Genomic DNA, 23,860 nt, shown 5'->3' on the forward strand with positions numbered 1-23,860 from the left:
GCTTAACCTTTCCCGTCAAAAGCCTTTTTGAGATTTAATTGAAGCAACAATTCTGAAATTGAGTAGGAAAAAGTCTATCTACTGCCTCTAGTGGAATAACGATGCACAACAGGGACAACAGAATGCACTACAGAATTGTGTTTACATTGTGTTTTCACTACAATGAAAACACAATTTTCACAGAAGTGCTTTAAAAGGAACAATGAGCTACAGATTCTAGTTTTGCTGTTGGAATGACATAATGCGTGACAAACTTCCACACTTCACTAGTTATGTTGATTCACACAGCCCAGACCAAAAAGAAAGTCTGATTGACATCACATTTCCAAGTATTTGAAACATTAAAGCCCCTGAAATTTTCACATTTAAACTAAGTCTCTAAGAAATGCTGTTATTTGTCATCTAGCCAGTGGGTGTCCCAAGAGGTACGTGACTTTTCTTGAGTTTCAGCTGTTCTCTGATAAAGCAGGCCCCCTTATCCATCATGCAAATAACGGCATCTTCCTCTTACCACATCTGTTTCATGGGATTTACTGCAAAAGCCTCAGGTGCTGGAATGTGCTGTACTCCCACCACAGTTTAGTTTTGGAATAATGAGAGTCACAATAAAGGAGGTATCTGATGCAGTCATCACTTTTATCACCCACAACAGGTAGTATTTTAAAGCACAACTTTGATCATCTTTTGTGCTGCTTTCAAAGTGTTCCCAGTGGTCTTTGAATTGGGTTTATGCTGCTTTTAGCAAAATTAAAAAAAACTGTCATTTTCTAGGACATAGTTTCTGCATAGCAGCAGTAGTTCACTAGAAATTTGTCTCTGGGCTGTGGGCGGGACTTTTGACGTGGCGCAACCTCATCCTCCTTCCCCTCGCCATTACTGAGAGCTCTCTGTTTATGCTCTCTCCCACTAGCTTAAAGGCCCTCACACCATCAACCTAACATTACTGGTACAACAGAAATATTTTTTGTTGTGTTCCTGATTCAAGTTGGCTGGGGGACCTGAACCAGAACATCAATAGGGGACCTTTCTGTGTGGAGTTTGCATGTTCTCCCTGTGCATGCGTGGGTTCTCTCCGGGGACTCCGGCTTCCTCCCACCGTCCAAAAACAGGCTTCATAGGTTAATTGGTTAATCCAAATTGTCCCTAGATGTGAATGTGAGAGTGCATGGGTGTGTGATTGTGGACACTCTACCCTACGACAGACCGGCGACCTGTCTAGGGTGTCCCCTGCCTTCGCCCACAAGTGGCCGGGATAGGCTCCGGCAGCCCAGTGATCCCGAAAGGGAATAAATGAAAGAAGAAGATGAATGATTCTGATTCACAATGATTTGACTAAAGAAACAGAAAAATAATTTTAAGCTTACTTTTCTTTGTCCTCCATCATCAGAAAAATGCCACAAGAACAACACAATTTTCATCTGAGTGGGTCTTAAAAGCTCTATTTTTGTTAATATTTTGTTCAACAAACCAGGTGAAAAAAGACCAGGGGACCTGTTGACAAGGTTGTAGGTCAGGTTACAATGCACTTTTTTCATTTATGAAGAAGCGGCTTTAAATCATTAAAAAAAAATCCTATTAAGGGCATCTTAAATAGGGATAAAGTTACGCTTAGATCATTTTAATTCTTTTAAAGACAAGAGAAACACTATACAATCCACAATTGAACACTGTTTTTGAAAATTTTAGCAAACCGGTTCGGGGTAATTTTTTCCCCACAGCAGTACATAATATAAATTCAGGTATTACCGTACTATATTCCTTCTTAGGTGTTGCAGTTTTGCAGCGCTTGCCTGAGGAGGGTTAATAAATAATACTCTTCTCAACCTCCGCAGGTAGGTTCTCTTTCAAGCTTGGGTCTACAATAGGCTTGGGAGCTTGAGGGTCTTAAAGTATCTTTGCTGTTTCTATACGCCCTTTCTGGACTGACATGTCTGAGTTTTTTTTCCGGGGATCTGCTGCAGCCACTCTCATTCTCATTCTCTACCACTTTTGGAGGTGTTTCCCATTTTGACTTTGGGATTTCCAGTTCATATTCCTCAGACATGTTCTTGTATATTTTTTTCCAGCCACTTGGTTTTGGCTCTCCATGTTTGCTTTCCCGGCGAGCATCTTACACATTGGAATTATGAGCTGGATTGTTTCAAGTGCCTCTTTGCACAGCATACATCTTAATTCATTTATTTTTTCTTGTAAATTCTTAGTTTTTTTACTTGTTTTTTCTGAAAAAAAAAAGGATTTGCAGAAAATTCACTATTTCTTTTGTAAATTGAAAAAAACAAGGTCACCACATCTTAAGATCTCATCATTAATTCAGTTTCTTTTCCTTTGAAACTGCGAGATTTCCTAGCTTCAACAAACAAACAAAAAAATGCTACATGGCTGATATCAAGCAAACCTCATCTTTCTGCTCCTGGCCTCAGGGCAGACACCCATGCAACTAAATAATTGTGCAAATGTGAATTTAACCAAACATAATGTCTCTCAGATGAAAACAGTTTTGTCATTAAGTAGGCAGTACGGTGGGGAGCGATGCTTTAGTCCAAGGCAGACTGTTATCGGGGAAATGGGAGGAAAATGAAGCCGTTCTACAACATTAATCACATGTTATCATTTGTATCTGCTCCACTCGTATCCTTTTCCAATATTGAGAAAAGGCATCAGTATTTTGTTTTGTTCATCAATCTCATAAAGTGATGCAACAAAAATACAACACGTAAATATTTGCTACATTTAACACTCAGTCCTTGAAAGGAAGATTATAATATTTACCCTTACTTTACACAAAGAGACAACACAATGCAGTCTTTATGCATTCATCCTGTAAAGCCCACTACGTTAAAGAATTGACTGAAATGTCAAATTTTGTAAAATCGGGATCTTTTTAAACCCATTTGGGGAAATCTGTAAACTATTTAAATTAATGATTGGTAAGTTTTTGCTCACAGCAATAGTTTAGGATGCAAACATATTGAGTGTTCAGGAAAAGAAGCACTTCATTTACCCACTGTTCCAAATTTGATCCTTGCATTTTTAACACGGTTTAACTATATAAATGCTTAATTGTCAACACATTTAGCATCCTTTCAATATGGAAAGTTGTCATTTAATAAGATGAATAACAACAGATTATTCATTGTCATCACAATGTTTTGAAAATTGGCTAAACTTTTCCCACCAAAGGTGTTTTTGAGATTTCAAGAAGGCAGGCAGGAAAGAAAGCATGGACCAAGTTATATACAATAAGTTTTTAAGGAAAGTTTGCATCAGGCTAATGAGGTGGGAGTCTCAGAAATGTGTGTATCAAATATGATACAAATGGGTATACGTATAAGGTTAATCCAAAGACTCTGATGTATTGGTATGGATTTTAAAAGATGATAACACAGTAAAAACTCCACCAATAAAGCCTCTCATATTATTGTTTTATAGCTTGTCTTTTAGATTCAAGCAGGATTTCTCCAGTAACACATTCAAATAAAAAAAACTTTATTTATAGTCCCACTCCAATCATCTTTTGAGCTATTTTAAAAGTGTTCCCAGGGGGTTCTCTTTTTGTGTACATGCTTTTCTGATAGCTTACAGCCCCTCACAACTCCAACCTACTATTGCAAGTGCTAGAAAAATGGTAAGCAATATTGGATGTCAAAAATCAAATGTCTGCAAGTGGATGCATCAGAATGGAGCAATGAACGGGGCTTGTGGTCCACCGACCATAGCATCTACGTCAGTGCCACAGGATATCCAAAAAGGCATTTTTTTGTCTGTTTCACAATGAATTGAATAATAATATAATCAGAAACGCAATCTTTATCTGAATTCTTTTTACGTATTATGAGAAAAAATTTACAAGAACATGTTTTTAAAACACCAAAAGGGTTGCTTTTTATATATATTGTACCTCATTGAGCCTCTGACTAGTAGCAACACTCTAACAGAACCTTGTTCTCGCATCTACTCCATTTCCATCTTGTTCCAGTAGCCTACTTTCCATCAGAATGCTTTGGTCCCCCAGCACCTGATGCAGGCCTTGTTTGGCCGGGCGATGTCTGAGCTTATTTTATTAGGTAGGCAGTCGCTTGAAGGGTCTTGCCCAAGGACCCTCAATGGGTGATGTTAATTGCTCACCATTGATGTGGTAACCCCATTACCATTGCTTGCCATTGATTGTTCACCCCCCCCCCGGGAATCGAACCCTGGATTCCTGCGTGCCAGTCCTGCATCTTACCAACCTTCATTTGTTTAGGGCTTACAAGCTTTGAATTTTCATTCAATAAAAATAATTAGAGACCTTTTGTTGTCAGAGCATTGTCAAAATGTGTGTCCTTATGTTGGAACATGATGAATATTTATTTATTAATTGTTATGATGCTTTTCTCCTGCTGGAAAGGGTTTTGCCATATCGGCCTGCATGGAGTTGAGATTCTTGCTTTACTTTTAAGCAGCAGAGTGGACCATGCACTCAGTCTCTGTAAATAATCCACGAGAAAAGGAACAAACAAGTTATCTTGTTGAACATCATGATAGAATATCATTGTACCTAAAGATTCTGCCCAATCTTGAAGTCATTTAGTTTTAAAATATTCAGTCATTAAATATGCATTTCCAATCTCCACGTACAAAAGCCTCGGGGTTCCATTTCCAGTTGAAAATACAAGTTTGATATGGGATTTCACAGTCAAATTACAAGTGGGCTGATCTTTCTTGCTTGAGATAGACCATGTTTCTACAGAAATAGCAAACGAGCCCTTAATGCAGGACTAATCTCAGCAAACCACCACCTACCCCTTGGTAGTGCATTATTAATGGTCAGTGTGGAGGCTGGTGAGCACAGGGTCCTCGCCTCACTAATGGCTTCATTGCTCATTGTTAGATGTCTGCTGGGAAAATGTGCGCACATGCTTCTCACACTCTCATTTATGCATACATGCACACACATTTGCACAGAAACACACAAGACCATCCAGGTATTATGTACTTTTAAAGGCAATTATTGGACTTGATGGTATTTAGCTGTGAATGTGGAGCCTCCACAGACTCTCTGATAAGGTCGCATCAGCTAATTGAAAGCAGTTTATTGAAAGCCGTGCCCCCGCAAACGTCAATCAGCACTTTCTAATTGGATCAAAGATGACTTGTGGCAGCTGTATAAAACATCAAACAGACGATTAAATGAAATAATGAGAAAATAAACCTCAGTGTTGCCAAGAGCCCTCAGTGTTGGGAGCTGAGGAACGTGATTCCACTGTATTCTCTGAAATTATCTCTTTGCTGCTAGGGCTAATTGCTGGAGGATGTCCTCTTAACTGAGTGTGAAAAGCTGTGTCTAATTACTGCAACATTAATCAGGCATTAGCATGTTATCACAAGGTTAACTTATCAGAGGGGGCACGGGAAGCAGCTGGAGGTGCCATTCATCCATGGTGCACTGGGCCAACTGCGCCACAAGGGGTAGTGCTTGTTCTGTCTATGAACCGGGCCCCTCTGAAGCTGGAAGCTGAAGTAAAAGACAACCATGTTGGATCGAGCTGAGTGAGCATTGTTCAGTGTGGAATGGCAATGTCCACAATTCATATTGACCTCATCCTGTTCATCCAGAAAGAGTGCATGTGCTCTCAGGAGATTTGAATTTTTCATTTTGAATAATCTAAAACAAAAAAGACTATTCTGTTGGACTTGCTTGGTGCAGTGTTGGAATCTGAGGTAATGCAGACAGACTGGATAGTGATTAAATTCTAAACTACCCCACAGGCTTGCCATGAATATTTTGCAAAACATCAGATTGTTTTGCAATAAAAACTCCTAAAGCACAAACTAATAGATTCCTATGTTTGCTCTCAGAATGTGGCGAATCGTGAATGATTTATTTTGATCGACTTTAACAGTCAGGTCGCTGCATCCAGGCTTCTCGAAGGAGAACACAGACATACATGCACAGCTGTGAGACGTTGCATGGCAATGGACCAGCGTGTGGAGATTAAAGGTCATGTGTGGCAGCAGGTTTGGTCCCGTGCCCTGCCTTCATTACCGGCAGCTTCAGAGAAGTCTCATCAGGATTCCAGCAGGGCAGAGATGCCATACCTCCAGCAGCCCTGCCAAAGGCGCTCATTTGTCAGGGAAGCACAGAGATCACAGGCTGATGAATCTCCCTCGTCTCCCAGACTGTCGAGCTCTTTGCCTGCATATCAAAGACAAAAGAACAGAGCTGCAGCGTGAGAGCGCAGGGCAGCCATTCTATTTAGTGACGGTCCGCTGTTTAAGCACCCCCACACACACACACCACCACCACCAAACGTGCCCTTTAAAAAGGCCCATTAGCCTGTGCGAGCGAGATTACAAGCAAATAGAATTACATTCATTGTGATATTTGATTTCATAATACCTCCAGAATTATAATTATAGCATACTCATGCTTTTCATTTAAAAACCATTTGCAGACAACAAAGAATCAGAGATGGGAATGGGCAGGTAGTGCATCCAGCCAGCAAGTGCATATTATCAGACCTTATTCACCAGAAGTAACAATAATGGGAGAAGAATAGGAACACTAATACAAGTGTAATCAGGTGAGAGAGCGAGATTTAATGACATGGAACACAGGGCTTTATTTTCAGCTGTCAGTCTCCCGCGCAACAGCAGGAAAACAGGTTTGGAAGGTGAACCTTTATCTTTAGGAAACTGCAATGCATTCAGGGATTTTTAGGTGTTTTTTTTTGCCATCCTGCTTCTTCCCAAACAGCACAAGGGTTGGATCCCCAATCATAGCTGAGCTGTATCCTTTCTGTTGGTCACGACTAAAAAAACTAAGTAAGAATTTATTAAAGTGGGGGCTAGATAAGAGGCATTCTTGAGCAGCACAGAAACAAGCCATGAGAGAGAACCTGTGTGATAGCAGCGCTTGTTGTTCTCATGTGCTAAATAGCTGGCCTTCAACACTGCAATCAATTGCTGAATGAGCCACTGTGTAGCCAAGGGTTGTGTGAGATAGCCAGATGGCTGAAGACAGTGGAGCTTGGCCCTGTTGTTTGTGTCACAGACAATGATAATGAACATCGCTGTTCAACCTGGACAAAACACACGAAGCATCAGCACCTCGGTGTCAAGCTCAAGTAGGTGTTGTGTCAAAATGTATTACAGATAGAGGCTTCGGGGCTGTCATTCCCAAAGGGTTTTGGTTTGGCTTGGATCAGTGTTTGACATAAAAATGCAAACCGTTGTGCCTATCTCTAATGCTTCGCGCACACTGAGCATGTTCAAGAACATGTCGAATGCAGGTTCCTGAACACGCTTTTGCATGTGGTGTTCAAGCAGGACAGGTGCATGTACCGTGCGTTTGGTGAAAAATGGTGTAGCGGTGCAGCTCTATTCTGATATATGAAAGACTTAGTATCATGCAATTCCAGCCAGTCACAAACCGCAATGATTAATTTCTCCTCCGTGATCACTTTTCCAGTGGTGGGCACTTCCATTAATTAAGAAGAATTGGTCAAAGTTCAACTGATTAAGTTTTCAACGCGCAACTCAATGGACGCGCGTTTTATACAAGGTCCGGGAAACTGACTTAAAAACTTTCGTAGTGAGAAATGAACGCAAAGGGTTTGAACATGGAAGCCTGAAACACACACGTATGCTTACATGAACTTTTCATTGAAAGTGATCGCTTAAACGCGTGTTGCCGAGGGCAGTGTGAACATAGCTTAATGGAAAAGTTACATTCTGTAAAAGTTTAAAAAGAGTACCTTTTCCAGACCAGCATATCATAACAATGCAATCAATCTGCTTATGCTCTAACATCTTCTAAGTCTTCGAGTTGACTGCTCTGCAAACAATCCGCTCCTTATGTCGCATGGCAAGTGGAAGAACAAACCTCTTGAATGAGCTGTGACACAAACGAGCACAGCTTAGATAAGATATGGCCTCCTATCTCTGTGTATAAAACTCTAGCTCAGATAAGAACCTTTCAAAACATGCTTGCTGCCAGATACATTTCAAAAGAACCAAGTGAGATGAAGGCGAATGCAGACCTGGAATGTTGACAATGTCTGTTGAAGGATAACTGAAGATTCTAATCATCAAACGTCATTACAAATTCTGTTTTTGTAAAACATCAGCACTACCTTCAAACAAACTGGCTTAATGCAACTAGACTGGGGTGTCAGAATCCAGGCTTCGAAGGGCGGTGTCCAACATCTTTGCCACACATTTCTGAGACCCCCATCTCATTCGCATGACGCAAACTTACCTAAAAACCCTTTTTAGGTCTGAATAACCTGGACCCTGTTTTCTGACCTGTAGTTCATTATCCTTCCACTAGGGGCAGTAGAAAGGCCTTTCCTGCTCATTCCAAAATGGCTGCTTCCATGAAATCCCAAAAACGAGAAAAATTTCGCTAATTTTTTAAAACTTTAGTCATTTATTATTTGTTATTCATTTTTTAAAAATTAGTTCAATTCAGCTTTATTTATATAGCCCAATATTACAACACAGTGGTCTTAACGGGCTTCACTAATTGTGCAAAACATAAAATCAGTTATAAAATACAATAGCTGATTGCTAAACTAAACTGAAAAAACAGACCAAGCTAAACTGGGTCTTCCTGCCCTTAGACCCTCCTTCTTGGTAAGGAAAAACTCCTTAAAAAACAGATAAAAATTATCAGGAATAGAGGAGAGGGGGAGAGGAGACATAAATGAGAATAGACGACAGAACACCCGTACACAATATTTTCCACAGCTTCCAACTTCTAGCAGCTTACTAACAACTAATTGTCATTGTTAGTAAATTTAATTCAAACATGTTAATAGTAGGTTTCATGCACTATGGCACATATAACGGATGGTAGTAATATGACAATAATAGAAATCTACATTTTTAGCACATCAATATTAATACAATATCTTATTAATCTAAGCAGGTGGAATGGGCCACCCTGGCTCGGCTTTTTCCCTCTGCTTCGATCCGCGGAGAAAAATGTATAATGGATGTAATGAAAATTACAATTATTCCCCCAAACTTCATTACAGTTGGTGAGGTGGGGGGAGCAATAAGTTAAATATTCTCTGATTACTAGCTATCCTGGGGATAAGCCTGTGCAAATAGGAATGATTTAACCCTTGTGCTATCCCTATGACCCCACCCTTACATTGACGTGTTCTCCCTACCATTACAAAGGTGGATAAAGGTGGAAAGATTTCATGTAATCCATGGACACCAGTGAAGATCACAAATCATTGAAAAAAAAAGATTCAGAGCACTGTCTAGTGGGTCTAGATGACCCAACTCCCAATGGTAAAGTGCCTAGGATAGCACAAGGGTTACAGTGCCTAGGATAAGCCTAACTTTGAATGTAATAATTGTGTCGACCTCTTTAATATGAGCTGGGACCTTATTCCATGAAACAAGGGGCTTGGTGGCTAAAGGCTCTACCTCCAACTGTACTTTTAGAAGTTCTTGGAAACACAAGCAGTCCTGCATTTTGTGAGCAAAGTGTTCTGCTTGGTTTGTAATGCACTATGAGATCTTTAATAGGATGGGGTCATACCATTTAACCCTTGTGCTATCTTAGATGACCCCACCCTTACTTTGACGTGTTATTCCTACCATGACAAAGGTGGATAAAGGTGGAAAAATTTCATGTAATCCATAGACACCAGAGAAGATCACAAACCATTGAAGAAAAAAGGTTCAGAGCACTGTCTAGTGGGTCTAGATGACCCAACTCCCAACGTTAAAGTGCCTAGGATAGCACAAGGGTTACGGACATAGCTCCAGTGTTGATTTTTTTGACTACCGTAACTCTTCTACCGTTTTACGCAACGTAATTCCAGAGGATTCTGAAGCAGAGAAAAGCAGCTTTACACCGATAGTCACCTTAATAATGTGCTGCATTACAGCGCAAAGCCGATATGAGAAGCCGCTTTTCACTGAGTCAGAATCAGCGTATTCATCTTGATTGCGTAAACGGTCGAAAAGTTATGTTATACCAAAAAGGGTTAAAAACATCTTAACTGCAGAAAATTTGAAATTGTGTCAATTCCTTGTAGTGGATAAGCACAGATAACATAATGAATGAAAAAATAAACACATATATATAATAAAATAAAAAAAGCATGATTTTTATGGTGGTAGTACTTTTTAATTACATTAAAGGTTAAATACTTTTAGAATCATCATTACATTTAAAAAAGTTTATGTTTTATGGCTTTTACTACACCACGTAATGCTTTATGTCTCATTTTTTGAGTCATAGGTTTTGAATTTTATCATTTCGTACTGTATAAGAAAACCTTCAGCCAGACACAAAGAACTAGGCGTGAATTATTGCCAGTGTCAAAGTGAATAAAGGCTTGTAAGTATACCCACACCATGAAAGGGGATGGTCTAGATCGTGATTTTCATTATGTGCCTTGGAAAAATTTCCATCTTTTCTGGTGCCAGCAGCTCTGAGGCGATCCCAGTGATGAGCCAGGAATGCTCCGCTAACCAAGCTCAGGAGAAAAACGTTTGTGGCAAGATCCGTATTCAAATAAACTTCACTCTTGGCCCGAGCACACAAGCCATGTTGTCACCAGCTGGCAGCAGGTCTCACCGCCCCATCAAATGCTGAGCCACTTTTGATTAACGTCTCTATGGCTAATCACGAGCTTTGGCTGTGCCAAATTGGAGAAGATGCTTATGGCTTGCATTTGCCTTGAACCCCCCCATCCCCTCTTTTATTTACTTATTCAAAGCTTTTAAGAGCCTCTCTACGCTTCACCCAGCCTTCCCTGAGTCTTGTCTGGGGTCCATACAAAGAACAGAGAGGGTGGTATGGCGGCACTGCGCCATGTTGCGGCTGCCTAAATAGAAGGACTACCATTGCCAGATGCACCCAGCTGCATCAATGTTATTCATTTTTTTATGGCTTGTACACATTCGACGGCTAGCGTGGGACTGTGTGGTTCAACTAAAGTCTGGAAAAAAATCCTTAAAATTGAATCAAAGTGGAAAACTTGTTTTGGCGGCTGGCTCTCCTGAACCTCTTCCTTTTCCACCTCCCTTAATTCTCCTCTCCTCATGTCTGACTTTCCTCTGCAAAGCAGTACATTTTTTTCCTCTACTTTGCTTCTTCCCTTTAGGACGGCAATAGCCGAAGTATTTGTCGTATGCTCTAGAGGTGGAAAGACATTACACAGTACTTTGTCACCAGGGTCTGGAATTCACACCATTTACCGCTTTCCATGTCAGCTCCTTAACCAGGGACTGGCCTGGCTTCTGTCAGCTGCCGCTCTGTTGACACTGCAGGCTAAAATAAGATGGCAACATGAAGGATGGATGCTGCTAGCCCTTTTTAGGCGGTCAAAGCAACATGAACTCCACAAAGAGTGCTGTGACAGGGATCCGCTGCCAAAGCTCTTGACTCTGTGCTCTCTGGCTAAATTCACTCCGTGCAGATATAGCTTAGCTGTTCAGAATTGCCCTCGTCAGGGATTGTTAACCCCTGCGGAGAGATAGACTTGAACTCTGAACGGAGCTGTGGCCTCCCAAATCACCAGGCCCAGCAAAGTGCCCAGCAATCCAAATGTGATCATGGCAGGCACCTCCCGCCTCATTACCAATTTCCAATTCAAAATAGCTTTTAAATGGGAACTAATGCATTAGTTCTCTGGAGTGGGAAAAAGTCAGGGGGTCCATATGTAGCAGCTTAGAAATGCTTTCATATATGTTATCAACAGGAGAAAGAGGGAGAGAAAAAGAAAAGGAGCTTGGACTGATCCATTCATTTATTGCCCATCTTATTAGCTTGGCACTGCGTTATTAGCTGCTTTTGTGCTCTGTGAAAGCTCTTTAGGCCGGTTTCACTGCTCGCTGAATCTGGGGTGATCTCTGCGCCAAGTGCTTTTTTGGGGGGCTTTGAGACCATGAAAATTCAATCCCCCAACCCTCAGCACTGAGGTTTCTCACAGATAAATGAAAAGGATTAACAGAACAATAAAACAACATCTTACCTTCCACTGTATCCTATTATTGAGATTCCAGTGTAATAATCAAAGGCAAAAAACTCTTTATTGTGACACACTATTACGTGATTACCATAGTAACAAACATCGCATCATTGTAAAAAAAAAAAAATGAAAAGTTTAAAAGCGTTCAGTCACTGCAAAAAACCCCACAAGGAAAGCTTTGAGATATGAGATATAATGGAGGAGTTGACAAGTGCAGTAGCTCACAAACCTCGGGTTAAATATCTTAGACAATGTGTCAGTTGATTCCCATCTGATGATGGACTGTGTGCTGAAATAAATTGACCTTGCCAGATGATGAGTGAAACTGATGGAGCTTTTTATCTCCGGAGGGCCGTTCCACACTCAGCAGAACAATGGATTGAGCACAAGACAAACCTTTTTGAGTCGGGGGGAAATTTAAAGAGTGTGATTTTTATGCCAAAGCGTTCCCGGTAAATAGCTACAGGAAAAAGGCCTTTATACAGGGGGGTTAAGTGTCTGTTGTTGACTAGATTGTTAGGACCAAAGGCACACAATCCCATAGCGAGGCTGGCCACGGACAGATGCTACCCGCTCAAAGAATATGTGCTTCAATTACCGGGAGTCCAAATTGAAAGTGATAGTGATTTAAGTCTTCCCAATACACATTCTGGCAAACAGTCTTTTCAAGGAGCCAGTTTAGAAACCCTGCTGGAGAGTGTGAGAGACTGGAGCGACATTGATTTTCAATAAAACTCCCTAATGACCTGGCCGTGGTTTGATCCACGCCATCATTAAAGGTTGCTACCATGGGGACGGTATCGGTGAGCCTTACAGCCGGCAGACGAGAAGTTGAAGCGTTATCGGGATGAATTAGCCGTCACTGGACAGGAAGAAGGAAGGAACAGCCAGGAGCTCATCAATAACAGGACGGTGCACCTCAGGACTCCCTCTGCAGCCCACTGCTGGGGGCCTTCCAGTCTCACTCATTAGAAAAACAGATCGGCAATATGTTTAAGGAGGGGAGGTTGATGAACAAAGAGACAAGCTTGTCTATTCCTTACGATAGCCAGGCTAGCAGGTATTGCTCCCCTTAATGAGTCCTGACCGCAGGTCAATACGCTGCTGGGCTGCCAGTCAATACTGGTTACCTGCAACACAAACACTCAAAAGCTGCTTTCATGCGAAATCAATGTTCTATTAGTCCCTTTCTGTATTGCCTTGTCCCAATCCCATTGATCCCTTCTGAAGAGCCCTGTAGCCCATGTATGACAGGCAGCGATCAAATGACCTGATGGCTTACCTACTCGGTCTGTAGAGTCAGTTGCTTTTAAAGACCTACTCCAATGAAAATTGTGTTTGTAACATGTCTTCTTGTTGTAGCATTTTTCTCATAATGGACATATATAAAAAGGATGAAGATTAAAACTGCGCTTCTGAGTATTTCTTCATTCAAATCGTGAATTGGAAGTTTGAAAAAATGCAGTCTAAAAAAAGTTTGAAGTTATGTAAAACCGTCAGTCGGCAGGCTACAAGCTCTCTGCCCTGCTCTGCTCTATTGTGATGCATCTACCTGCAGACAAACAGATCCATGCGCGTCTTCATTTTCCTTGTCTTAGCTGGCTCAAAGCTCATAGGGCTGGAGAGCTCTGATATTTTTGTTGCACCACCAATGTAAGGTTGGGGTTGTGAGGAGTTGTAAGCAAGCGGGAGAGAGTGTAAAAAAAGGGATGATGGGAAAAGAAAGCTCACTCTATCCACTACTCAGAGGCAAATTTCTAATGAACTACTGTTACTCTGCAGAAACTGTCCAAGAAAATGACAGGTTTTTGATTTGGGCTAAAAAGGGCATAATCATAATCAAAAAACCACTGGGAATGCATTTAAATAAATCAAAAGATGGTCGGAGTCTCACTTTAAGGTTTCAATGTAGCAAGGTAATACCAGGTGCTATAGATGCTGAAAAGTAAGGCGAGTCTGTTTGCCTCATTTACTACTTAGAAAATCAAAGGTGGACAAGAAATGTTTGACATTAGGTCCAAACTTTATTCCATACATTTTAAACCATGAATGTTCATTTTCCTTTTTTTCACGCCTAAAACTCTACTTGTTTTGTATACAAGAGTCTAAGAAAAAACAACTGCACAACACCACAAGGTTGACAGAAAAAGTCTTTTTGCCATCCACTTGAAAAGTGTCCTCCTTTTCTGTCCGGAGCGGCTCCAGTTTGTGACTTGGAAGTCTTTTAGTAATACCATCAAAGTTTCATTGGTACATATGAACATGTTCTCCTCCAGTTTTCTCTTTTGCGATCACAACAATGCTTCGTCCAAGTGATTTTTTTTATCAGGGTGTTGAGTGCTGCTTTGCATAGATTGCAGATGATCCATTTAGGCCTAGTAACAACACCCCACCCCCCCAATCCTTCTTGTCGGCCGGCTGGCCGGACTTGTCTGATATTCAACAGGCAACACATTTCATTTGATTTTAGTTTTTTTTCCCCATTTCTTTTCTTTTTTTTTATAAGAAACTGTTAAAAAGACTAACAAATTTACATTGTACTCTTGCAGCAAAGGATATCAACAGGTTATTTACACTGATTTCTCTTTACAGAGACTCAACAAAGACCTCATAATATATATTCCTCTGCATATCTCAAAGGCAAAACAAATGAAATAAAGTTGGTAATGTGGCAATGTACATTGTCATCGTTGAGGATATCCTGGTACCATGAGGTTAAATTACTGACGGCTCAAACCAAAATCAAGTCTTTACGTCATCTTAAGGGATTTGTCTCACGATCAACTCGGATAAATATTGTAAAAGGCGAGACTAAAGCACAAAATACATAAAATTCATAGAAATAATATCTATACATGGAACAAAGATGTACAAACTCATTTTCAAGACCTTTTTCTTTTCGGCACAAGGAAGAAAAAAGGCTTTGGATTAATATATTAATAATGATCAAATATTTAAGTCGGTAATAAACATACAGATATCTGTGTTCTTTCTTACCGACATTGTTAAACCTCCAGTTCACTGAAAATAAAGTCATGGCATGTGCTTCACCAGTAGCACACATCTTTGCTTTGTACAATCATACCCTTTCCCTTAGGGAGTTTCACTCTTCTCTAGAGAGGAGCAGTGCATTTGTTTGACAATAAGATTCCAGATAAGTGTGTGGGGGCTTTTAAGGACCCCCACTAAGACTCTGTGATTTTTCCAACAAGCTACCGGGCCTCTACTTCTTTGGGGTTACGGGATGGGGAGTAGTCCCGGGGGTCCTGTGTGGTGGGTAAAGGGGTAGTCCTCCTGGGCGAGGCTGACCTGGTGCTGCCGGCTGGCACAAGGGGTGGAGGAGCACTTAGCGCAGCAGTGGGGGGCGTTCTGTTCAAGGGGCCATTATGGCCCGTAGAAGGGCTAAGTCTGGGGTAGGGCATGCCTCCGAGGTGGGGCATGAAGGGGGGCATGTGGGGTAAATGGCCCTCCATCGGTGACTGATGCAGCTGGTGGAGACGTGCCCTGTCCAACTCTTCCCTTAGGTGAAGGCGTTCTCGTTCTTCAGCCTGCTGTCGCATCCGTTCCTGCTCCCGCCGCACCTCCAGGAGGTGCTCCTGGTGAGAGTAGTCATGAGCCTCCCTCTCGCGGTAAGCCCGCTCCTGTTCATAGACACTGGGGAAGCGATGTCCCTGCTCGGCCCGGAGCTGGAAGTCCATGCGTCGCTGCAGGTCCAGGCTGCGGTAGGCCTCTCTCAGCGGGTCCCAGGGGAAGGCTGTGGGTGGCAGGCGTTCTCTTCCTGCCAGCGGACTCACTCCCATGAAGGGAGCCATGCGAGCTCGGTCTAGGACGTTGAGGCTGCCCATTTGAGGCATGGCACTCATAGAAAGAGGCAAAGAGTGTGCCATTGGAACACCGTGCAGACCCGGTGCTGGGATATCACTTCCGCGGGGTGAGGGAAGGGGATGCTGTTGGGACAAAGGTGGGTGATGGTGATGAGGGTTTCCTGGCTGGCTGACAGGTACAGGAAGAGCTTGCACTGAGGGTTGAGGGGCTGGCTCTGAACTCACCACCATGACCTCTTGCTCCTCCTTTCTCTCCTCCTTAATCTTCATGTCATTTTTCACTTTTTGGAGCAGCTCTGGAGGTGGGGGCTCTTTCCTCTCATTGTCCTTGAGTGTAGATGGAAGCCCTACTGCCATTTTCATGCTTTGCTCACTGATCAGCGCCTTGGAATAAGGAGAAGGGGACCGCTGAGCGGGTTTGATGGAGTCCTCTGAAGTTCTCCTCTCCAGCATCTCCTTGCTCGGAGAGCGGCTCTCCTTCACCTTCACATCGGCTTGAGTGGAAGACTCTCTGTGGCGCTCGAATAACTCTTTCTCTGCTTCACGCACCCGGTCTACGCTGCCACTGTGATGGCGCCCAGAGTCGCTGGAGTTCTGGCTGTTGGAGCGAATCAGGCTGCTGATCTGGTAGCTGACTGGCGCCGAGGCAGGGGATGAGCGGTTGGAGTGGCGGTTGCGATCCACCGAGTCCCTGTCACAAGACAATTTGAAGTCGGTTAGTTCATCAGCCTGTGTTGGTTACGAATGACAACATCAATCCTTCCTGGTTTTTCTAGACAGACACAGATTGGTATGCTCTTGTGATGTACAATAATGACTTTTTATGACATATACCAATAACCTATAATTTCCTGCTTCAATGCTGATAATCAACTAATTTATATACCTAGGAAAAAAAATTATTTTTAAGTACAAAGTAACAGTGCATAGCTTTGATTTAATCCAATAAACTAACAGCCCTATTGTTACCCGTGAAAAACTGAACATACATTCACATACATCTGTGAACAGTGAAAGACCATTACAATTGTCGGAATAATAAAAATGTTTACCTAAATAATGCAACAAGTACATTTTGTCAATAAAAGTGATGTCCAAAAAATAAGTTAAAATGAAATAATTTAATCTTTAAATAAAGTGCAATACTTGTTGTTAGTCTTCAACTTATGTGCAACATAAATAGACGCTTTCTGTTTGTTCTCTGGATGACAGATAACGTTGTCGCTGCTGGTAGCTTCGTATTCTTTCCACAGGTCGCAGTAATGGATTTGCAGTTGATTTGAGCGATTTTTTTTTCTTTTTTTTGAGCTGAGGCCTGACTTGTTTTACCCCCTTGTGGCTCTTTTGTTAGACATATTTTCAAAAATCAAGAATTGTTGTCTCCAAAACACTTAAAAATGCCCACAGGGGTGAATGCAGCACCATGTTGTTCACGAGCTCTCTAGCTGGCACTGACCAGTGACATCACTTACATGTGACAGAAGCTTTCAGGATGGACGGCGGTAAGGCGGAGATGTGAAGAAAGGGTTGTCAGGGGGAAGCCACAGCACTAGTGTGCAATTTGAGGGTTTAATTATCGGCCCATTTTATCAGTGAATTGTTACTTATCGTAATTATTGGGATGGAGTCACAGTTGTTCAATAATGGCCGATACTTATTGGTAACTGATGTTATCGTGCATCCTTATTACACTCTTCGGCCACTTTATTAGGTACAGCTTACTGATACCGGGTTGAACCCCATTTTGCCCTCATAATTGCCTTTATCCTTCATGACAAAGATTCACCTCAGAACATTCCTCAGAGAGTTTGGTCCATACTGACATAATAGCATCACGCAGTTGCAGCAGATTTGTCGGCTGCACATCCATGATGTCAATCTCCTGGTTTACCACCTCCCAAAGGGGATCTACTGGGTGGAGATCTGGTGACTCTGGAGGCCATTTGAGTCCAGTAAACTCATTAGCTTCCTTTCCATTACACACATGCTCCAAACTTTATCAAAATTCTAGATATGTCCAAAAAACACAATTTTGCAACTACACTGTTTCCAATAAATCATAATTATGCAAATTATCATAGACTTACTCATGGAATGAGTCATTCAAAAACATGGTGACGGATGTGAACAATGATTTACAGCAGATACGTTCAAAGTTCTGCTACAGCACTAGCGGGCATCACCATCTATCAAAGGAGACGTCGGCATTTTATTCAGGCGATGCAGCAGCAAGCTCCTTACACGTGGGAGCGGCTACGGATGAAACGATTTTGGGAAATCTTGGTTGGTGATTTTACAGAGGAGCAGTGGATCCAACAATTTTGCAAGACATGTCAACTTCTGATGAGCTGTGAGACGCTGTTGGACATCTCGTGGCGCAGTGCCTGAATTTGTCGTGTTTCCATTAGGCAAATCCAATTTGCGCAATTTCATAGTCAATGGAAACGCAGCTATTGTCATGCTCAAGAAACCAGCCTGAGATTATTCCAGCTTTATGACATGGCGTGTTATCCTGTTGGGAGTAGCCATCAGAAGATGGGTTTACTGTGGTCATGAAGGGATGGACATGGTCAGCAACAATACTCATTGTACCCATGCTCAATTGGTACTAAAGGGCCCAAAGTGAGCCAAGAAAATATCCCCCACACTATTACACCACCAGCCTGAACTGTTGAAACAAGGCAGGATGGATCCATGCTTTCATGTTGTTGATGCCAAATTCTGACCCTACCATTCGAATGAAACGTTTTTCCAATCTTCTTTTGTCCAATTTTAGTTAGCCTGTGGGATTTGTAGCTCTTTGTTTCCTGTTCTTAGCTGACAGGAGTGGCAGCAGGTGTGGTCTTTTGCTGCTGTAGCAGTTACTGTTGCTACGTTCAAAGTCACGTCAGTCACCTTTCTTCACCATTCTGCTCGGTTTAAACGGCAGCAGATCGTCTGGACCATGTCTACATACATAAATGCATTCAGTTTCTGCCAAGAGATTGGCTGATTAGAAATTGGCGTTAATAAGTAGTTGGACAGGTGTACCTAATAAAGTGGCCATTGAGGGTACATTCTTGTTTAGTTGACTATAAGTCATTACAGAACTCCAAAATTTCTTTGCAAAAAATGTGCTTATTAAACACAATCAAAAGTGAAAACTAACATGTTTCAATCAAGAATTTATGAACTATTGAATAAGTTCATCTCTTAACTCACCTATCCTTGTCCTTCTCTTCTCTCCCAATGGAGGAGTCTCTTTTCTCTCGTTCCCTTTCCCGCTCTCTGTCTTTCTCCCTCTCTCGCTCTCTCTCGTGGCTGTTGGCTGAGCTGCTTCTCTCAGAGTCTGCAGATTTGGGCCACTGTGGTGGGGTGGGAAAAGACGGCGGTGTTCGTCGGAGTCTGTTCCAGGTGTCGTGGTGGGGGCTGCTGAATGTGGGGAGTCCTCCTGGTCCATCCTTGGAGCCAAACATACTGTTGGACCCTGTGACAAAAGGAGCAGACAAGCGAGGGCCGACTGTAAGTTAATTGGACACAATGCCCTCTTGAGTACATGAATGATGAGAAAGGCTTGACAATAAAAGCTGCTTCTGTCTTTGTCTCTGGAGGTTCTTTCACTGAAGCTGCTTGAAGAAGTAAGAGGTTATTGGTGCCCCCCTCCCCACCGCCACAGAGAAAAAGAAAAAATACTAAAGGACTTTTCCCCACCTCTTTTTCTGCACCGGATAAACAGGGCAGGCTCATTTACCCTCTGGAGCCGGGAGCTGTGAAAAGCTAAGGGGGACCTTAGCATTCCACAGCATGTCAATTCAAATCACATCCATTTTCACAACAGGGGGACTGATTTGGCACACAAAATAGCAGGGCAGAAGAAAAACGAGAGGGAAGCGAAGAGAGGAGAATGCGGAGGGAGAAGAGAAGACCCTCCGTGGTAATGCAGAATGGGCTTGTCAAATAATTAATAGATGAATTGCCACCAAACAGCCGACCTAAGAGCGCCTGTTGGCAGCAGCGCCGCCAGATTAAAGCAAGACTGTTGGAGACATCACTGCTGGATGAAGTGGAGGCTGGGAGGAGGTCTGCCAAGCTACGTTGCTTTGTTGGACCTCCCCGGACTAGAGCTGTTTAAACACAGAAACTAGAGCTAAGCGCTTTTTTTTCGTTTTTTTTTTCCACCCCTTCTGGCTCTCCCTGTGGTCTAACCCTCTTCTGCTCTATTCTGTTACTGGCCATGGAGGCCTGATTGAAGGGGGGAGGCAGTAGAGGAGGAGCCAGCGCTTACCAAGCGAGGGGTTGCCTAATCCTCCGAAGGCACTGCTTGAAAGGTTGCCGAGGCCGCCAAAGGAACTGGAGCGACTGAAAGGATCTGCAAAATGCCAAACAGGGATTAGCAAAATTGAGGAAGGGGAGGTGGGTGCTGGTCAGAGCCTCGACACCAGCCCGTTACTCAGCTTTTCTCTTACAAGCGAGCTTTTTATTTTATTTTTTTATTGTTATTTTTTTCTCAGTGCTGCCATCTTAGTTCCCTCATGTTACGTACGAATCAGGCACGTTATGCGCGCTCATTATGCGTTCCTGCTAAATATGCTAAATGTATATGATGTTCACACTGGACTGTTGCTACCCAAAACCAGCCAAGTACTCTCAGTTGGAAGAAGGGTAGGGCGAAATGTCTACGTAATGCAAATCTTGCCTCAGGTTTTTTCTTTCACAGCTCTATTTCAATATATGCAAGACTTAGTATCATATAATTCCGGCCAGGTAAAAACCGCAATTATTAATTTCTCCTCTACGATGAATTGTCAAACGGTTGGCACTTCTGTGAAATAAAAAGGACCAGTTAGCCACCAAATCTAAGTTCCTGAATAGTCAAAGTTCAACTGGTTTAACTTTCAATGCCCATTCAATGGTAGCACGTTTTGTACATAGAGCCCGAAAATGGAACTTGCGCAGCCTTGAACACAGGAGCCTGAAACGTGCACTTATGCATGTTTACATAGACTTTTCATTGGAAGCGTTCACTTGAACGCGCGTTTCTGAGCCCAGTGTGAACGTGTCATTATTTGTAATCCTGCAGTAACCAGGGTCCCTGAATGCTGCCTTCCCTGCCGGTGACTGAAGTCGAGTGCCTTTGACTCTGCTGGGGCAAACGGAACAAAGCTTCCTGATGGGGAATTGGAGCAAAGCGGAAGATGGGCCGATGCAAAGCAGGGGGAATTATGAGCTGTTCAAATTGGGCTGGCTGAACAAGAAATCCAGTTACTCCACCGCTGGAAACCACAGCCTCCAAATTTATGGGAATACAATGAAAGTCTATAAACAATTTTCATCAGCTCATTCCCTCTCCCTTTATGAATTAGTATTCTATTAGGAAATGCATAACTCATTAAAAGATTAGGGTAAGAGGATTTTTTTTAAAGCTCCAGGCTTCCTAATATATTTTTGAAAAGACAATATTTAAGAAACATTCCAAACTCTCTGGGTTGGAACAATTTTGGCTAAATCGTCTTCCTGTGTCAACATTTTTCAGCATAAAATTGTTAGACTTCAATTTAATGACACAAAAAGCAGAAATAATCTGCTACCACAAGAAGACAGTATGAAAAGTATGATATTAGCATTATATATGAAGCTGCACCACAAACCACAAGCCAAGACAAACCAGGAATGACATGTAGGTCTGGAAGCTACATCTTATTTAATACGCAGGGACAGATTTATTAAAGGTTTTTCTGTGACTCATTCATACTGACTGTAGAACGGCTACACGCCATTACCCAAAAGCCCCCAGTTTGCTCAGAAAGTGCTATAGCACGCTTCGGCCAACTGGATTCTGAATTAACCTTGAAATGTACCACAGTTCAAAACTATTTAGACACAAGATTGGAATTTAACCCCCCGTCAGCCTTAAAACTATTTGAAAAATGATTGACTCATGGGTTCAAAAAAAAATAAAGTGGGAAATGTGAAGAGAGAAAGAGAGGAAATTTTGATTAAAAATTGGAAATGTGGGGTTACTTACACTTACCTGCCAAATGGCTAGGAGGCAGGAAGCTGCTGGGATGGGGGGCAGGGCCATATGGAGAAGGGGCTGGGTGTCCAGAGCCTGTAAGGATAAATAAAAGACGTGATTACCTCTCTAAGGCCTCAGTCACAACTTACAAGTGGATACTTGCCATCTGCGGGCAAAAAAAAATGGGATATGCGCGCCTGAGCTGCTTTGTTCAAACTCTCCTGGTCACGCGTGGCTAAGCAAGCTTCTATGACCGTTTCAGGCACCACATACAAAACGTGCAGCCATTAAACGCGCATTGAAAGATAAACCAGGTCGAACTTTGACCAATTTGGGACTTGGATTTGTTAGTGACCAATGGATGGCGTCCTGTAATCCAAGGAAGTGCCAACACTTTGAAAATTGATCATGGAGGAGAAACTAATAATTGCAGTTTGTGCCTGGATGGAATTACATGATATGAATATTCGCTAGTAAACCGTAGGTAAAGAAAAAGAAGCCCCTCCCTGCTCGTCCAGTTTGAATACCAAGGGCTAAGTGCATGGTCAAGAATGCGCGTTTAGCACGTTCCTGAATGCGCATCACAATCTTAGTGTGACTGTTGGTTTAAAATTTAGGATTTTAGATAGTCATATTGAAGTTTGTGTTTGGATTCTATGGACGTCCTATGAGCAGTTACATATTATGTGCATATGTCATGGGTGAAGCATTTGTTCATGGTTAGTAAGGAGCAAGCATGTACACCTTACTCACGACACTATCACATGTACACCATTAGTGCGTGCCACTTGCATTATCCTCACAAATACTTCACAATACACTTACTACACATGGCATGAGTATGACAAATAGTACGTTGCATTTTTGTGATTTCCCTTGAGGTGGCTGTATGAGCCTCGAGGGAACGGCAAAACATTTCTGCACTCCCTTAAAGATGCAAGTGCTCCAGTCTACAACCCTACGTCTCGTAGGCAACCCAAAGCACCATCTGTATGGGGGGTTGACCCGTACAGGTGCATGTGACTAAGGCTTGTCTCATAAATGTGGCTATGTTGTTGGTATTATGCAGCAGATCTTATAAAAGAAGCCAATTTGATTAGAAGATGTCAGAAAAAATAGTTTGCCCATCACTTCCTGCTATCGTTGCAACTGTGTTACACATCCGCTTGCATCTATTACAGCTCAGAGATTATTTACTGAATGTGCAGCTAACTGGCCTCTTTAACAAAACACGGCTACCAGCACCCATATCACATGAATTTTTAATAAAAGAGCCAATTACCGAGGTGCCTCTGACAAACCACTGCATAATTACCAGTCAGAGGCCGCCTTCCTCTCTGCTGCCCTCCAACACAGTGTGGATCAGTCAATTACCTAACTGAGCATCATGCATATTCACAGACAAAGCAGCAAAAACATTTGATGCAAAAGCTCTCTAATTAAGCAAACGTTTCATGAGACGAAAAAAATGTCTGCACGTGGTTCGCTTGTGTTTGTGTTTATCAGTGCTTCTTTGATTGAAGCAAATTTTGATTTTGGCAAGGTAACAAAAACAGTTTAAAAAAAAATGTAAGCCAGGAAATTGGCTGACCTGTTGAAGAGAAGAGGGGCCGGGCCAAGTCGTGAGGATATGGGAACCCCGGGAAGACTCCAGGTGCTGGGGGTCGACTGAACAAATCCAGTTTCCCGTTCATATCTAGCTTGTGGGGGTCAGGTTGCATTTGCTGCAGAAAAGAAAGGCAGAGACACGCACATGCAGACGCATAAGAATGTCTTTGTCAGACAGTGGCACTCGACATTTCAGCAACAGAGTGGGATTTGTCATCAGCTACACTGAGGCAGAGATCAGTAAAAGGGAATGGGACGTCAACAATGGCTTTGTGCCTCCCATTCTGGCCAGCTGTGACATAACAAATATATGTAAGCTGATTAGGTACACAAAATCCTTGGTTATGGGGGTTCAGCACCCAACAGGGATTGACAGCACCAAGCCATCAGCATTAGCAGGAATCTTCATGGCAAGGACACACCAACCTCTGTCAGACGGTGTCTGTACATGC

General features: G+C 42.4%; 1 protein-coding gene across 20 annotated transcripts in view; it reads right to left on the bottom strand.

The window, feature by feature from the left end:
- Positions 1–13,983: 13,983 nt before the first annotated feature.
- fbrsl1 (fibrosin-like 1) overlaps positions 13,984–23,860 on the bottom strand; it is a 358,217-nt gene continuing 348,340 nt past the window's right edge. For 11 of the 20 annotated variants that reach the window (XM_078952652.1, XM_023958686.2, XM_078952658.1 and 8 more), the window contains 5 exons: positions 23,392–23,524; positions 21,810–21,893; positions 20,070–20,153; positions 19,007–19,271; positions 13,984–16,496 (listed from right to left, as the gene is read on the bottom strand). In XM_078952652.1, the coding sequence (XP_078808778.1) occupies positions 15,194–16,496; positions 19,007–19,271; positions 20,070–20,153; positions 21,810–21,893; positions 23,392–23,524 (1,869 nt within the window). In that variant the 3' untranslated portion in view covers positions 13,984–15,193. The remainder of the gene's footprint in view (positions 16,497–19,006; positions 19,272–20,069; positions 20,154–21,809; positions 21,894–23,391; positions 23,525–23,860) is intronic. The other 9 variants (XM_078952659.1, XM_023958684.2, XM_078952653.1 and 6 more) reach the window with 3 other exon arrangements.

Source organism: Oryzias latipes, chromosome 9 (genome assembly GCF_053564925.1).
Source record: "Oryzias latipes strain Hd-rR chromosome 9, Olatipes_Hd-rR_3.1".
NCBI classification, from domain to species: Eukaryota; Metazoa; Chordata; class Actinopteri; order Beloniformes; family Adrianichthyidae; genus Oryzias; species Oryzias latipes.